The sequence below is a fragment of the Cotesia typhae genome, unplaced genomic scaffold, assembly GCF_013202065.1.
Source record: "Cotesia typhae breed Kobodo isofemale line unplaced genomic scaffold, CoteBio_Ctyphae contig_48, whole genome shotgun sequence".
NCBI classification, from domain to species: domain Eukaryota; kingdom Metazoa; phylum Arthropoda; class Insecta; order Hymenoptera; family Braconidae; genus Cotesia; species Cotesia typhae.
Genome location: NW_027423756.1, coordinates 1,225,986 through 1,239,090, shown reverse-complemented (window position 1 = coordinate 1,239,090; position 13,105 = coordinate 1,225,986). Strand labels below are relative to the sequence as shown.

Here is a 13,105-nt window from a genome sequence, read left to right as displayed (position 1 = left end):
ATATGTCTTCGAAGCTGTTTTTCCAAATACTGTTGGTCCTAATGTTCCACTTTTTATCCGATTCCAAAAGCAATGGAGAGATTTAAATAAACTCAGTTACAAAACAGGTTTAGATGATCCGAAAAATGATAATATCTTGACAAATGAAAAAATTGAATCTATTAGAACTTTTGCGACTGAAACTCTTGCATCACAACTGCCTCGTGAAGATTACAAAGAGTTATTAGAGCTTACTTTAGTTTTTATCGGTGTCATCCCCGAAAAATTTAGTTTTCGTAAGCCAGGAGCTTGTCACCATGCACGATGGATGGCAAAAGCTATTTATATATTGAAAATGTACATGCTTCGGGAGCAATTGTCATTGAAAATAGGTGAAGATAGTAAACTACGGCAAATATGTGTTTTTGTGACAATGGTTTATGTTAAAGCTTGGTTTTCGTCGTCAAATAGTGTCAAAGCTCCGTACCATGATCTACAGTTTATAAAAGAACTCAACAACTTTAAGGCAATCAACAGTAATCTTGCTACTGTGGCAATTAGTAGATTTATGAATCACTTGTGGTATTTATCATCAGAATTAGCAATCATGGCTATTTTTGATGAGGAAGTTTCTAAGAAACAAAATTAAAAATTGTCGCTAAGCTGCGTAAAGAAGAAGAAACAATTGTGATTGATGATATTCCGGAAGAAGACTTGGATTATACTAGTGAAAAATGTAGTGTTAAACGCTTTCAAACTAAGAGCATAACTGAATTATTATATAATGATATTGACTTTTTCGTAACTGCAGAATCGATCAATTTTTTCAATAGATTCGAGTTACAAACAGAATTTTTAAAGATTCATCCTTCTGAATGGGCTCATAATGGACACTATAAAACTGCATTACGATTCTCTAAAAAACTATCGGTTGTGAATGACTGTGCTGAAAGAGGAGTTAAACTAGTGCAAGATTTTTGTAATCGTTATACTAAGGATGAAAAACAAATGCAATACGTGTTACAATTGGTTAAAGATCATCGTCAAATGTTTCCTGACGCACTTAAAAAAACTAATGTAAAAACTTCATGAAAGTATCTGTACTTAAAAATAAAAATGGTAATGTTTGTACATTTTCGATTCATTAAAATATTAATAATACACTTCTTTAATTGATTAATACTTTTCACGTAAATTATAGTTCAAAATTACATGCATAAGTAAAAAAAGTAATCTAATATGAATAATAACCCGTCTATGATTGTTGAATTATTAAATGACCAGAAAAAACTATGAAAAAGATTATAGTTTCAATTTAGACCTCGAATAACTTCAAAACCGTTAGAATTATCAAAAAATGATAAGAGACCTTTTTTGTAGACCGTTAAATTTTGCATTAGAAAAAATTTTTTGATGTGATTTGTTGGTTAGTTTATGACGTAAAAATTCCAAAGTAAAAATATAACTTTTCCCATGTTATTTTCCTTTAAAACTTTGACCGTCGGGGGCGCGGGTTAATATTAAAATTAAGAGCTATAACTTGGCATGATTTTTTTTATAGATTTTGAACCGATTTTGAACTATCGTGAAAAAAATTTCAAAAAACCCAACATAAGGACCACCTAATATATATATATATATATATATATATATATATATATATATATATATATATATATATATATATATATATATATATGTTTATCGAATATGGCTTTTGCGGACATTTTTAAACAGATAATTTTTTTACATATAAAATCATTTTAATGCGTTATAAATTCATGTATGCGATACTTTTTCTGAAATTGCAAATCACTCTGATAGTAATAAATAAACAATCGCGTGGGGGTGTCAGGGCACCCCATCGTTGAGATTTACTTTATCACCTATACTTGATCGCATGTCTATTGCGTCAGATATCAACTCTTGACGCGTGGGGTACTATCAAAATTTAGTCTTTTGTAGAATGAAAAATAAATTACGGAAAAATTTATACATTTTGTCAATTCAACTAATGACATGAAAATCACTGAATGAAGTATGTATAATGTAAATTGTCTTACAATCACATGATGCATTAAAAAAATTTTTTTGAATGCTTTAAGTAAACAAATATAGTCTGCATAAGCCATAGTGTATGAAGATAGATGTAATTGATACAGTAGATCTAACAGAAAGAATGAAGTCGATTAGAAATCATCGTTCTAGTAATTCCTAATCTTTCCATTACAATTCAACACAGTTTGCTCCTTTGAACGATATGGTTATACGCTTCATATGAAAAGCAAATTTGTACTGTGTATTTAAGAATTCTATATGTTCATTTTGTAACATCTTTTACAAAAATGTCTACAAATTCTAAATATATGTTTTCATAGAACATACATAGAATCTTAAAAATATATTACTTTCCGTACTAATTTTATGTATGGTACTTAATTCTATTATATGAGAATATTTTTATAGAACGTTTCGGCTGTTCGAAAGGAACAATAAATTTCAATAAAAAAATCGTCCTGTTGGAATCCAACCGTAACAAAAAGTTACTTATTCTCACGTCACTGTGCATTATATAATAAATTCCGGTAATTTGAAATTATCAAATTAATCGAATCTATTTTTTCGCGATTGACGGTTGAAATAAACTAGTTTTTCTGGTCGTTAATAAATTTCAGTCACCTTTAGTTATTACGGTGACATATGAGTACACATTGTGTTATTAAGATTAAAAGAAAAAGATCATTTTTGCATCCATTATAAGCGATAAGTTAAAGTTATGTTCTTTTTTTGTTTTTCCAGCGAACACTTGAAAGCAATACGTTCTCTTTTATAGATTTAATAAGGAAATTGATTGTCTTGATCCACGATAAAATTGTCGTAGTTTAAATAAATTTTTAGTGAAACAAAAATAAATATTTCGGTTATACTACGTTTTTCTTTTAAGATTAAATTAGGAATCCGACTTTTTGCTGACGCTAAATCACGCCGTCAGTTGATAGAAAAAATAAAATATTAATCTGAGTTATTATTATACAGAATAAAGATATGTTGACATTTCCTATTTTAACAGTATTCTCAAGTAGAACTTAATTATAGAACAGGTACGAATTGATAAATAATATGTTATTTGTCTAAAAATCATGATTTATGAAAACGAAAATCGTAATTATTTTTAATAACTGAGTCGTTGCTCAATACTGATCTAAATAAATTGTTTCAGATTTGTTTTTTTTTTCCTTTAGTTTATCAACTAGTAACGAAAATACATAACTTGTTTATAAATGAAACAAACGTACTATCACGTGGGGTGTTATACATATGATAAAAAAGTCTATAAAAACCATGCAAGATATATGGAAAAGTTTGTATGTACTATAAGTATATACATTTTAGAATGCTTCTCATATCATATGATCCATAACGATGTTTTATAAATAATATAAACGAGGTCCTGATATCATAAATTCTATTCCAGAAATACATTGTATATTGTACATAAAAATGTGGGATAAATATTAAAACAACCTTTTGCAGCTCAAACGTCCTTATCAGTTCCAACAATCATCTTACTGTTCAAGTTAATTCTAAATCCAAATTTTTCTACTTGAGTGTTACTATCCAATAAAATACAAATTTTTGGAATTTTACCTTGGGACAAAATCAATCAAATTTTACCCTCAGAGATATTAAAATTTTAATTGTCTACTCTTCGATGGAAAATTAGTTTTTATTCACGAATTCGTATATAGTTTAACGAGCACTCATAATTCTGTATGAAAATTTGAGGAATATAAAAAAATCACACGGTATTTTTAACAAAATTCACTTTTCTAATGAATACTTAAAATTTGAGTTATTATTTTGGGACGAATCATAAGCTTAAATTTGTCTACAAGAGAAAGTAGAGCATGTAATTGCAAAAATTATTCCATATATTTATTTTTAGCCCTCTAAATACTGATATTAACTATTTTTCTATAAAAATGGCCAATTTTTACGTTTCATCCTCATACATATCGTTTTTATTTTTTTCAACATGAGTACAAATTTTTTTATAACAAATATTAATATTTTAAGTTCTAATAATACTCTGAGCAAATAACAGAAAATTAAATAATCTTATTTTGGCAATCTTATAAAAGTTACATTAACTTTAAAAGCCGATAGAAAACATTATTATAACACTTAAATAGAAATCATAAATAAAAAGTTATCTCTTAATGCATCATTTTTTATCCCCAGCTTTAAGGATGATTATCATTGACAACACAATTCAACTATAAAATAGAAAAATTATGCTACTTGTGGTGCGTTATTATTATCTTTTGGACAATTTTCGTAAGATTAAATTTCACAGGTTGGTTGTTGATTACTTTAAGTTTGGTCGTAGATTTTATCTGAGACTTAAATTGATTTGATACCCAGGTTTTAATTGATTGTCTTGAGCGATTTTGCAAACATGGATATTTTTCTTGAAGATCGTCAATTTCATTTAACGGAGGTAAAGTACCAGCATGCAAATATTGCCGAAACGCCGAAGATACAATGTTAAGTTCGTTAGAAGTCCATCGTTTGCGTTGAACTTTACCTGGAAATTGAACGATTTTTAAATTTACATTAAAAAAAGAACAGTTTGAAACCTATCATGATAGCAAAATCTTAAACATTATAACTTGAATAGAAATCATATTATCTACTGTACCAGGAGTTAACTGCCCGTTCTTTTTCCAACTTTGAAATCAGCTGTCATACGTACTACTGGAGAATTACTGAGCTCAGAATTTTCATCGAATTCCATATTTCTTATAGGTGACAGTTGTGAATCAATAATATTTTTATCGTCTCCAATTGCTTTTATTTCATGCAAGCAGCCAGGTTTTGGAGAATAAGCAGAAGATTCCCTAGGATTTTCATCTAAATCATCTTCATTTACTTTGTCTGAGATAACAATATAGTCACTAACGTCATCGATAAGATCATCATCTCCTTCTTCTTCATCATCATCAATAGGACCTTGAACTGCTTCCAGAACTTTTGCTACTTGAACAATTGTTTTAGACTTAGTCGGTTGTTGGTAAAAATCACGGTGGATTTTTTCGGAATGACCCATATGATTCATGACATCACCAAGGGCCTTATCATTCAACTCTAATTCCATACATTTAGTAGCAACATGCTTACGAAGACCAGTTCCTCGGAGTAATTCTGGTTTCTCAGCTCCACAAGCGACCGAATATAATCTCATTTCCTTGCAAATATTAACTACTCTGATACGATCATCAACATTATTTGGTAATCCGAATAAGTACTCATTTCTGGGAGGTACATTTGCACTTATTCGATGCCGAATCAATAAACCAATTTCTTTTATTATATCTCCACCAGCAATTACAGCAACAGTACGATTTTTTTTTTTCCTCTGATCGCAACTCTAAAAAATTTCTGAGCAATTTTTTTACCACTTTCATCTAACAAATTAAACTCTTCGAGATCTTTTTTTTTATCAATGCACTCGATACGACTAAAATCACTAATAAGAATATTTTGTATATCTCCAACTCTTCTACGATTAAATACTAAAAGAAAAGCGGAAACCAGCTTCAACCCATTCAGCCATTCTAGTAAATTAAATGATTTTTCTAAAATTTTAAAACATCTTTTACGTTCAGTTTTCAAATAATAAATCAGTCGTCCAATATCTTCAGTCATTGGTAGCATAACTATTTTTTGTCTCTTAATTTTACTTTGACCCTCCATGGCAATTTTATTAATAGAATCTGGTACTTCATTTTTATAAACTTTCTTAAATCTTATAACTCTATCTAAGCCATCTTTATCATTTTTTTTTGCCAATTCACTCTCGTAAATTTTTCTTATATGTTTTAAATAAGTAACTAGATTTAAGGCTGAAGAAGGTGCGCCGCAATTATTCTCCATTCGGTTTATTCTTGCGACTATTTCAATTGCTTTCACTATAGTGTCAATATATTCTGGTGCAAGAAGTGAGGCAAGATCCTCTACTTGTGAATTTATTTGTTTAGCTGCAAATAATAAGCGACCCACCAATCGTAATCTGGCTCGTATCATGTTATGCTGGTAATGTGGTGTATATTTTATACACAATTTATTACCGTATAAAATGACAAGCCAATCATATCTGATTAACCGTACAATTACGTCTTCATGAAAAACCGGAAATATAACGAGACTCAGCGTATCACTTGCTGTAGCATGAATACGTCCTTCTACGTAGCGACCAAGAAATTTATACGATTGTGATCCATTTGTTTTTGCGTTTATACAAACTGCATAATGCTTGTACGAATTAGCTTTAGTTACAGTTTTAAGACACTTAGGACAAGTTGTATAGTCATTTGCAGGTTTGTTATCTAATTTTGGACGACGACTGACTAGAAGAAGTCCAGTATTATAATCAGGGTGGGTGTTATGCATCGCACGTCCGTTATCTCGATAAATTTCTATTAATTTCTTCCTTTCTTTTGTACCTGCAAAAATAATTAGAGTGTTTATGACTGCAGAACAATTTTTACGGGTTTCATTTAAAAAATAACGGTATATATAGTTAATTTTGATTTAATATCATGGTAATAATCACAGTTAAGATAATCTTATGCATAATCATAAACACATCATGAGTAAAGATTTTAAAAAGCTGTAAGACTCAGACAATTGAAATCTGTTTTGAGTTAAATAGCCAATATATATAAGAAATAAGATAAAAATATCTTTAAGAATTACTTTTCAACTATTATAAAAAGAATTTTAGGAGTTATGATAGAAAAAATAAATCTTGGTATTTAATAAAATTCTATTTATAATTACTACTAACCTTTTGGAGTATTCTTAAGTTGTTGTGCCTCTTCGAGATCTTTATGGACCGTTTCAATATGGCGAGGTAACTTGATTACTAATTTGTGACAGTAAATACAAAAATATTTTTTTCCACCGTGGCTTGTGCAGAACGTCACCAGTTTCTTTGTTAGTGATAAAAATACTTTCTGCATTTAATTTCGAGTTATCACAAGATCCTTTTGACGGAAGAGGTATCTTAATAGATGATGAATTACTTATTATTATATTTTGTGTACTTGAAGCACACGGCGATGAATTTGTCAGTTTATCTTCGAATCCAATACTTTTATTATTGAAAGTTGCTGGTAATCCAGTGATTTCAGTTGAATCATCTGCCATAGTCGAGGAATGCGTTATTTTTTTAGGGTCATAATCAACATCACTCGAGTTTTTATCAGTCACGTTATATCCCGATAAAACTGAATTGATATTATCTGAGTTATATTCATTAGGGTGGTGTTCTAACTGTGGAATCGATAAATTCTGATTATCATCAATAACGTTGATGCTAGAATCTCGTATAATTTCGACAGTTTCACTGTTCAATTGTGACGACAGAATACTCTCCAATTGATCAGAAATCTGTGATATATTAAAAAGTAACAAATATAATAAGTTATATCTTAGTAATTCATACATGCTAACCACTTAAAGTACACTACCTCATAATTGGAGTTATATTGAGACAAATCTGAATCGTCATAGTTTGCTTCATCAATAATGGGAATTATAACTGCATCTATTAATTCATCTTCCGGAGAAGTGAACTGTGCAGATAAATAATTGTTGTTAACTTCAAAATTAAATTCTTTTGAAAAATACGATCAAAATTATTCTGTAAAAAGAAAAGTAAACTTTATACGACAAATGATCGTGATATTGGTTTGCATAAGCTAATGAGCCGTTTTTTTGTTAAATATTATTGGAGTAAACATATGGAAAACATATCAAATCGGAATTATTGTAAATACTAAATTCTGAACTCAAGAGTCTTAAAATATTTTAAACAGCATAGAACACATTATTCATTAGTGATGAATACTTAATTATGATAACTTCAAGAATTATGGATTATCAGGCATTCGTGTCGATATTACAATAAAAAGATTTCGGGCAAAAATTAGACCAAGCTAATGCTAAAACTACGTGAATAAAAAAATTAAAGATGAAATTATACACTAAATATAAAAGTAGCAACAGAATATGAATAATTATAATAAACTCTTGAACTAGGCGTCCATAATATATTTGAGCTATCACAAACCTCATTCGGTTGTAGAACTTTATTTAAATTATCAACTTCTTTATCAGATTTATATTTAATTTTGATATCCTGATTTTCTACTTGAATATTTGGATTTATACTAGGATTGAATAATGCATCACATAATGACGAGTTATCTAAGACTTGATCAGTCTTAATATCATTCATATCAGAAGTACAGTCGATTGTTATCTGGCCATTTGATTGTAGATTATAATTGGTATTATTTACGATGTTATGGACTACTTCACTACTTTGCAAATTTTGATCATCTAGACCATCAACAAGCGCTGCCATCATCTATAAAGTATTGATACAATTTTTAGTGAAATAAAAGTTAGTTTATTGTACGGCAAATTACTAAATTTGAATGACTTAATCCAAAAAAATTTATTAAATCTATAAATAGAAAATAACTAACCTCATTATTTTGAGGCATATCGTTTAAGCTTACACTTTTATCAAGTTCAGAATTTTTGATAATCGAGATGTTTTGTCTTTGTTCTTCATTATCCAAATCAATGATCATTTTCGGTATTGTATTTGCCATATTCAAAACGGAATCTTGACTAATATCACTTTTAGTCTGCTCAGTGATAGAAATGTTTAGAATGCTTGAAGAAAGTTTTGTACATAGAGGTTCGAATAACGCTGAATCGTCAACTGTACGATTTACAACCTTAAAATTTGTAAAATGTCATTACAGTGAAGTTTATTATAGTATCAACAAATTGATCAGATAATAATCAAAGATAATACAAACCTTTATATAACATTGACTTAGGTTTGATTCTGACTGGAAATTTTGATCGTTTAAATGGAGTTTTTCAACAAATTCAGGATCATTATCATCTTGAAAATTTTTTCTGTTTTTTTCTGCCTAAAATCACATTTTGGATCTCCGGGTGAATGTTCTCTTAAGATCGATCGGACATTTTCATTTCCAGTAAACATTGTAGATTTTAGGTTTCTATCGAAACGTTCAAGCAAAACTATAGGCATCTGCGATTTACAAAGAAAATCCGGATTTAATGAATTTTTGATAATTTCAGAACCACTTTTTTTTTTTCTTTTTATTTGACTTCTTTGACAACATTTTGTCATTAAGTCGTTTTATTCGTACGAACGGCACATTAAAGGTCAACATTTTGCTTGTATGCATTAGACAATAATAATCTGCAATAAAAAAAGTTGATCGATTAAATATTTACAACATCCAACATATATTTTACTAAGAAAATAATTAATCAAATATTGGATGTCCATCATCACAATTGAACCACGAAAGTTTCAAGCTTATCGTCCAACTTCATGGCAAGTTTTCAATTTAATATTGATTTTTCTCAATTATCTGTAGTAAATCCTTTACATACTTACAAAAATAACTTCTATCGATCCTTTTAATACAAAATAGGTATTAATAACTATAAACTTGTTTCTATAATTAAATCATCATTGTAGATTTAAAAAAACGGATTAATTTCTAATTTAACCAAGACACAATCACTGACACTTGTAATCTATCCATATATTTTTTTTTCTTTAACTATGTTTCTTGTGAGCCAGGTTAGAGTGGTCTTTTTTTTTTCTATTTTGACCATCAAACATACGGTAGATGTCTCTGCTGCAGAATTCAGCCGTAGTTTTGAATCTCAGCAAAATCATATTTATTTATAATTTACTTATAAAAGCAATAATGCTAGCAACTTTTTCCTGGTTAAATGTCAATATTTATAATATTTCTAATACGAATATTTATTAGTCGCATAGATTTCATCGTTCTAACGCGGGAAATAAATTTGAATTAGCATATCAATTTCTGTTCATTTGCTTAGAATTAAAAATAAATTATCAAAATGTAGTATTTATTTATACACAATTATAGTTATATATTTATTTAAGAACGGGAGCCTATATTGAGACATGACTACTTATAAATTTACAGGAAAATATTTGTTCAGAGCAACTAATAGTACGAAGAAACTTGCTAAATTTCTGAGATACCTTTTATTATTGTATAAAAGTTTTGTGAAAAAAATTATTTAAATCAATTTCATTAAATTGTAAAAAATTATAAATGTAATTTTATTATCAAAATCAAAATATACCAGAGTTAATTAGGAATTGGAGCAAAATTTCTATATCTACTGTCTCGATAGCTTATACTTTATTTCTCAACTTATTATCACGTAGATAAAGGGTACAGGGTAAACAAATTATTTTAATGTGTATCTTTTTTTACTTGATAACTAAAATCAGTTATCAAAATGTACTTACTGTATTGAAACTGTTCGTCTTTATTTACGTAAAAAGAAATTGATAATAATGAAAAATACTTTAATTTCATGATTTTTAATATTTTTCAATAGGTGTTTCAAATTAGGGTTTAGCTTAATGTTTGTGTAATTTTAACGTTAATATGTATCAAATGTGAAATGCATTCTACTTTAACAGATAGCTTTTTGGACGAATGATCGTGTTATTTTCAAACTTAATTAGCAGAAATCTTACACAATGTTTCTCGTTGAATATAGTAGATTGTAATATTACAAAAAAAATTTTCATTTTCATTTCAATAAACGATTTACAAAAGTTTCTGTGACAGAAAAAAATTGAAAGAGAATTTTTTTCAAACAGCAAGTTTGTCTATATATTCTCATATATATTTATATATATTCGTTATAATATTTGAGTTACTTTGAATAACGTATAGGTTAACCCTATTATTCGTTAATCATAGGATAAAACTTTTCACAATGAGAAAGTAATTGTAATTATTTATTATTCGGTGCAATCATAATACAATTTTTTGCGGAAATAGTTAAATTTCATAGATTGAATTCCATTTGAGTTTATGAGATTCCAGTCAATAAATTGAGATAACACTAATAAAATACCTTTAGCATTGAGGAAACTTTTGAAAAATTTTCATTCACATTGTGATTATATTATATATAATATATAAGATTATATTCTTTTTGTAAATTTAGAACTAGATCTAATAACTGTTATTTTATATTAATTACTATAACGTGATTTATTTACATTCAATTACGATTTTAGAATAATTTTTCCAAAACTATATAGAATAATCTTAGAATCAAGTATAATTTTTTAACAAACCAATTAATTAATTAACACTCGAAGAAAAAAATACGTCAATATGGATATTACAAGCTAAGAGAATATTTTATTCCTGAAAATTTTAATTAAGTATTTTAACCACTAAATTATACGATACTTCGTTATTAGGTATTTCTTACAAAGTTATGTTATATAAATAAATATGATAATTGAACAAATAATTGACTCAAAAATGCGAGAGAATTGAAATAATAGAGTCTCTGTTAGAATAATACAAGTATTAATGGCTTTAAAAGCATTGGTGTTATTATTCATCATTTTCCAGATTCCAACATTTCTCGCAAACTGATAACATATGTTTCTTACACATAGCCAATTTACAAGAATGACAAAAAGTACGAATTTTAATATCTTTTAATCTAGGGCAAATAGAACAGCGTTTTGGCTTATTATCACTATCTGCTGGTTTAACAACGAAAGTTTCTGATGAAGAAAATTTTGCAGCATCCTCTCGTAACTGACGAGGTAAATATCGATTTTGCTCTCCCTTCAATAGCTTTAATAACAAGGGATAATCCTAATCGTTTTACAAAATCTCTGCGTGAAATTTCTAATTTATTATTGATAGAGAATATGATAAAACTGTTCAAAATTGCTACATCAATCAAAAGAAACCATATTCTTAGAGAAAATCGGCGTGTTTTTCTTGAAATCGAATTTTCAAGGAAAATTTTTTTCAATCGTTCTGTAGCGTGAACACTATTGATGTAATCATCTTCAATTAATATATTATAATGCATATTAAGAGCTTCCACATTATACAAAGTTGAAATAAATATCCTATTTTGCTTTTCGTTATCAAAACAAGATGTCAGCGCGAGATTATTTTGATAACAACAAAAAGATCTGGCTTGTTTTGAACCAGAAGCACTCAAAAGTTCTGTCGGAATTTCAGGTTCATGACCATTTAATTCACCAGTCGCAGAGATATTATCTTCTACAAGATTATTCATGACGTCAAAACTTGCCAAATTATCCATTAGAAAGACATTACATTTGCATTTTTCCATTATCTGTTTTATATATTTACCAGTACTGTTAGGATAAGCAAAATCCTGTCTTTTTCGTTTATTGACAACGATTTTCATATTCAATATATAATTAAAGCAGCTGTCGACCAGTGTGTAAATTTTTAGACCAATACGTGGTGAATTTTTATTAATAGTCATGAGGGACGGTCCGACACCTTTATACTCAACAATTTGTTCATATAATATTACATCGGAACTCACCCTGAAATTACTCCAACAATTAGATGTGAACAAATCAAATACATTTTTATTGGAGCAAGACAATCTTTTTTTTAGTTTGAGATTCATTATTTTCTGAATTAAATCGTAAGCACCGTAACAAAAATTTAAAACGGTTGAGATTCATTGATAACCGAAATATATCAACACCCAGTCCAGCGTGTTCCCATAATTCGTCTAAATTTTCATTCTTTGCTTTTAATAAGCTGATCAACAGAATTAAACCGATAAGTGTTTGGATTTCATCAATCTTTGTCTCTTGACAATCTCTTTCTCGGCTATATTGATGACGAATACTTACGATGTATAAATTTGTATTGTGAACAATTATTTCAAGACTTTCATAATCAACAAATAGATTAAAACAATCTTCTACGCTTTTGGCTTGTAATGATTTATTTGATGGACCAGCTGTTTGTGACATAGATTTTGAACGCTCACAATTCCTTAATTCTCGCAATATTTTGTTCCATCTTGTTGAATTATCTCGTCCTATATAAAAATCATCACCACTGACATTAACATCTTCGTTCACTGCAAAAATCTTTGAATAGTTTTCCTTTTGACTCACTAAATTACTTGTATCATGAGAATC

At 28.4% G+C, this 13,105-nt stretch overlaps 2 protein-coding genes across 3 annotated transcripts; both read right to left on the bottom strand.

Moving 5' to 3' along the window:
• Positions 1-4,308: 4,308 nt before the first annotated feature.
• Positions 4,309-7,658, bottom strand: LOC141529696 (uncharacterized). 2 transcript variants are annotated; one of them, XM_074246366.1, is made up of 4 exons: positions 7,515-7,658; positions 6,830-7,434; positions 4,682-6,485; positions 4,309-4,567 (listed from the first exon to the last, which is right to left on the bottom strand). In XM_074246366.1, the coding sequence occupies exon 3, from the start codon at positions 5,222-5,224 to the stop codon at positions 4,688-4,690; it is 537 nt and encodes a 178-aa protein (XP_074102467.1). In that variant the 5' UTR covers positions 5,225-6,485; positions 6,830-7,434; positions 7,515-7,658; the 3' UTR covers positions 4,309-4,567; positions 4,682-4,687. The 2 variants fall into 2 exon arrangements, with proteins under 2 accessions (XP_074102467.1, XP_074102466.1); XM_074246365.1 differs by lacking the exon at positions 4,309-4,567 and having other exon boundaries at positions 5,221-6,485.
• Positions 7,019-10,349, bottom strand: LOC141529289 (uncharacterized). Its single transcript, XM_074245792.1, has 7 exons — positions 8,880-10,349; positions 8,538-8,795; positions 8,117-8,416; positions 7,621-7,687; positions 7,515-7,543; positions 7,089-7,434; positions 7,019-7,047 (listed from the first exon to the last, which is right to left on the bottom strand). The coding sequence occupies exons 2-7, from the start codon at positions 8,664-8,666 to the stop codon at positions 7,019-7,021; spliced, it is 900 nt and encodes a 299-aa protein (XP_074101893.1). The 5' UTR covers positions 8,667-8,795; positions 8,880-10,349.
• Between the last annotated feature and the right edge of the window lie 2,756 nt (positions 10,350-13,105).

What these genes read in the sequence shown, in the direction of transcription:
- LOC141529696 (XM_074246365.1), bottom strand. Translation starts at nt 7,004, where the DNA reads ATGCAGAAAGTATTTTTATCACTAACAAAGAAACTGGTGACGTTCTGC. An exon ending in ACTTAAGAATACTCCAAAAG is followed by an intron (nt 6,486 to 6,829) that starts GTTAGTAGTAAT and finishes TTATTTTTGCAG; the next exon opens with GTACAAAAGAAAGGAAGAAA.
- LOC141529289 (XM_074245792.1), bottom strand. Translation starts at nt 8,666, where the DNA reads ATGGCAAATACAATACCGAAAATGATCATTGATTTGGATAATGAAGAA. An exon ending in ATATGCCTCAAAATAATGAG is followed by an intron (nt 8,417 to 8,537) that starts GTTAGTTATTTT and finishes AATACTTTATAG; the next exon opens with ATGATGGCAGCGCTTGTTGA. An exon ending in TTCATCGCCGTGTGCTTCAA is followed by an intron (nt 7,048 to 7,088) that starts GTACACAAAATA and finishes TCATCTATTAAG; the next exon opens with ATACCTCTTCCGTCAAAAGG.